This window comes from Chondrus crispus, genomic scaffold, assembly GCF_000350225.1.
Source record: "Chondrus crispus Stackhouse genomic scaffold, scaffold_38, whole genome shotgun sequence".
In the NCBI taxonomy this organism is placed as follows: domain Eukaryota; phylum Rhodophyta; class Florideophyceae; order Gigartinales; family Gigartinaceae; genus Chondrus; species Chondrus crispus.
In genome coordinates, this window is record NW_005179318.1 from 280,204 (window position 1) to 282,898 (window position 2,695).

At 47.2% G+C, this 2,695-nt stretch overlaps 1 protein-coding gene; it reads left to right on the forward strand.

Moving 5' to 3' along the window:
• The first annotated feature begins 828 nt into the window (after positions 1 to 828).
• Positions 829 to 2,406, forward strand: CHC_T00006195001 (hypothetical protein). XM_005718606.1 is given in 2 exon segments: positions 829 to 1,791; positions 1,792 to 2,406. The coding sequence occupies 1 exon segment, from the start codon at positions 829 to 831 to the stop codon at positions 1,789 to 1,791; it is 963 nt and encodes a 320-aa protein (XP_005718663.1). The 3' UTR covers positions 1,792 to 2,406.
• Positions 2,407 to 2,695: the final 289 nt, after the last annotated feature.

A 2,695-nucleotide genomic window follows, 5' to 3' on the forward strand; every position in this document is an offset into this window, starting at 1 on the left:
GTGGGAAGGTAGTGAAGGTGCGGGAGGAGGAAGGCGGAATTCCATATGTCAGCGCCGAAAGTCGTTCACATCGCGCCAAATACAGAATACAAATTGGCTCTTGTGGGGGGGTGCCCCAGTCCTACTTATTTTTAATTTCGTTAAGGAGGCGAAAGAACGAATATCTGAAACTGCATCCGGGGGCAAATCCCGTTTCTTTGAGACACCTGTCTTGAATCCTGGTTTTTTAACGAGAATTTTCGTAGAATTGCTGCTTCGTAAACTCTCTATTGATTGTTTTTGCGATGAGAGTGACAGTATTTTACGAACTGTTTTATATTTTCGACCTCACACAATATACTGTACGTGACAGTATTTCCTGAATGACTCTAATTTTATGATGACACTATTTGCCATAACTGGGTGTACTAGTATGAGAGTGGTGGAGGCGGGCAGGGAGAAGGATGCAACCACTAAAATGCATTTCGAAAAATATCACATAGTGCATGCATCTCCGAGTACTACCGTATTGGCCTATGAGACGCAAGGAAGCGGCAAGGAAGTGGCAAGTTCCATCAAGCTCCATCAAGCACCACAAGTTTACCAACAAGCGGCGAGTTGAAAAATATCCAAAATTTGCACCACTGAGTCGGTTCCGGACCACAATCGATGTGACCTTGTCTAAACGAACATCTTAGGACGCCCCGTTAAAGTATTTACGACGTACCGCTTCCTGACGTTTCGTGTCGCCTTGATGTTGACGGACTGAAACCACCGAGCTGAGTTCTTGATGCTTGCAGTCTCTTGCTCAAACGTAACCCTTCGCACTGCAGCTGCGCACCTTTCATCATGGCGACCACTTTTGTCCCGTCAATCACAATAACCTTCAAATCATCGTTCGTGTCTTTGAAGAAAAGCGCATGTAAGCGACAAACGTCCTTTTCTTATTTTCCATCAAAGACACCACTGTGCAGCCAGAAAACTGCTGGTTTGGATGAAAAGGTTGCCCCATCAAAAAAAGGAGTTTCTACGTCAGCGTTTGGGCGCGGAACACAATTCCCACGCCGAATGGTTGGTCTCTACGAACTCGAAAGACAGGGAATAGATCTCAAGACCTTCATATCAAAGGACACTCGCGATGACGCCGCCTTTGCTGCAGTGGTTGGCTTTTTTGTTCTTTCTATTGTCGTGTTCCCTCTCATTACCCCCGGCCCGTCACTGGAAGGTCCACTGGCCGCTATTGCCGGTGTACTCCTGACAATATGGGCTGTCGACTCTCTTTCCCTAGGAGGAATGCTTGGCCGAGCGATGTCCCTCGCCGTGCAGAATAGAAAGAGAGTCGCATGTCATGAGGCCGGACATTTTCTTGTCGGTTTCTTGCTGGGGTTTGATATTGAAGGATATTCGTTGCCAAGCCCACGAGCAGTTCTTCAAGAAAAAAACGAAGCTCCAGGTGTTCGGTTCAGTGCATGTGGAGCATCGGGAGATGCTCATCGTGTCTCTGCAGTGGGTATGGCTGGTATTGCTGGCGAAGTCTTAAAGTATGGGACGAGTGAGGGTGGTGCAGAGGATATGGCAGATGTGTCAAGGGGTATAAGGAGGTGTTATGGAGAAACAAAGGTGAGGGAAGCTACAATGAAAGGAATTGTGAGGTGGGGACTTATTGAGTCTGTGCAATTACTCCGGGAGCATGCTGAGGCTCACGACAAGCTCTGTGAGGCGATGCTTGTTGGAAGCACAACCGAGGAATGCTTCTCTCTTGTCGAAAGATACGTTGACCAAGGCAAGCTGTTAGAAGCAAAAGCGGCATAGGCCTGATCGTACTCATGGCACATGTGTGCATTTATGATTTACAACGACACGGGCTCTACCCCAACTGAACATGGAGACATGTTACTGTTTCTATGTGGCAATATCCAGTTTTCGGTTTACGAATTGCATGCGACGGAATGTGGTTTCCATGAGTTGCTCTGGTCCGAAGCTAGAAAGGAAATGGTGACCAGGAACTTTTAGAGCCCTGTTCCGGGAATGCCGATGTGGACATTCAAACGAGAGCCATGAATTCTTTTATAGAAGGAAATGGGGGGTCAGCAACATGAGCATTTAATTCGTTCCAATGTATTGTGGGAGTTTACCTTCAATCTTATAGCAGTGAATCAGGTATTTCTGACTGCGCACAAATCTCTTTCGACTACTTTCATCCTGTGTAGACCAACAGATTACGTCTCCAAGGCAAAAGCGACCCCAATGATCAACCCTTCATTTCATATACTGCAAAGGTGAAAAATGCCCAACGCAAGATCAGCACTGCTCTCAACTCAAGCAAAGGTGTGCAGACTACACGGGCATTGCATTCACGAAGTCTGAGACCAACTTTCAGTGTCATAATGTGATACGTACGGTATTAAAGAAATTAAGCAACCGAAATGATTATGGCATGACATACGGCCCTCAGACTTAACTAGACACGCCACACCCACGTGCATTGCAAGACAAGATTTGATCAGCATCCCATCTCATTTTCCTTTTCGGGCGGGCCGAGCTGGTGAAATAAGACATAACGGCCATCAGGGCACCCCTCCCGTGAGCTAGCACTAAGAGGTGCGAGGGGCCCAAATGAGTACTTTCGTTGGTTGGGTGTTGGTGCATTGAGTAATGGACCAACACCCAACCGACTTAATTGCTGTCGGATCCCCCAATACCCACCTGAGTATTC

What these genes read in the sequence shown, in the direction of transcription:
- CHC_T00006195001 (XM_005718606.1), top strand. Translation starts at nt 829, where the DNA reads ATGGCGACCACTTTTGTCCCGTCAATCACAATAACCTTCAAATCATCG.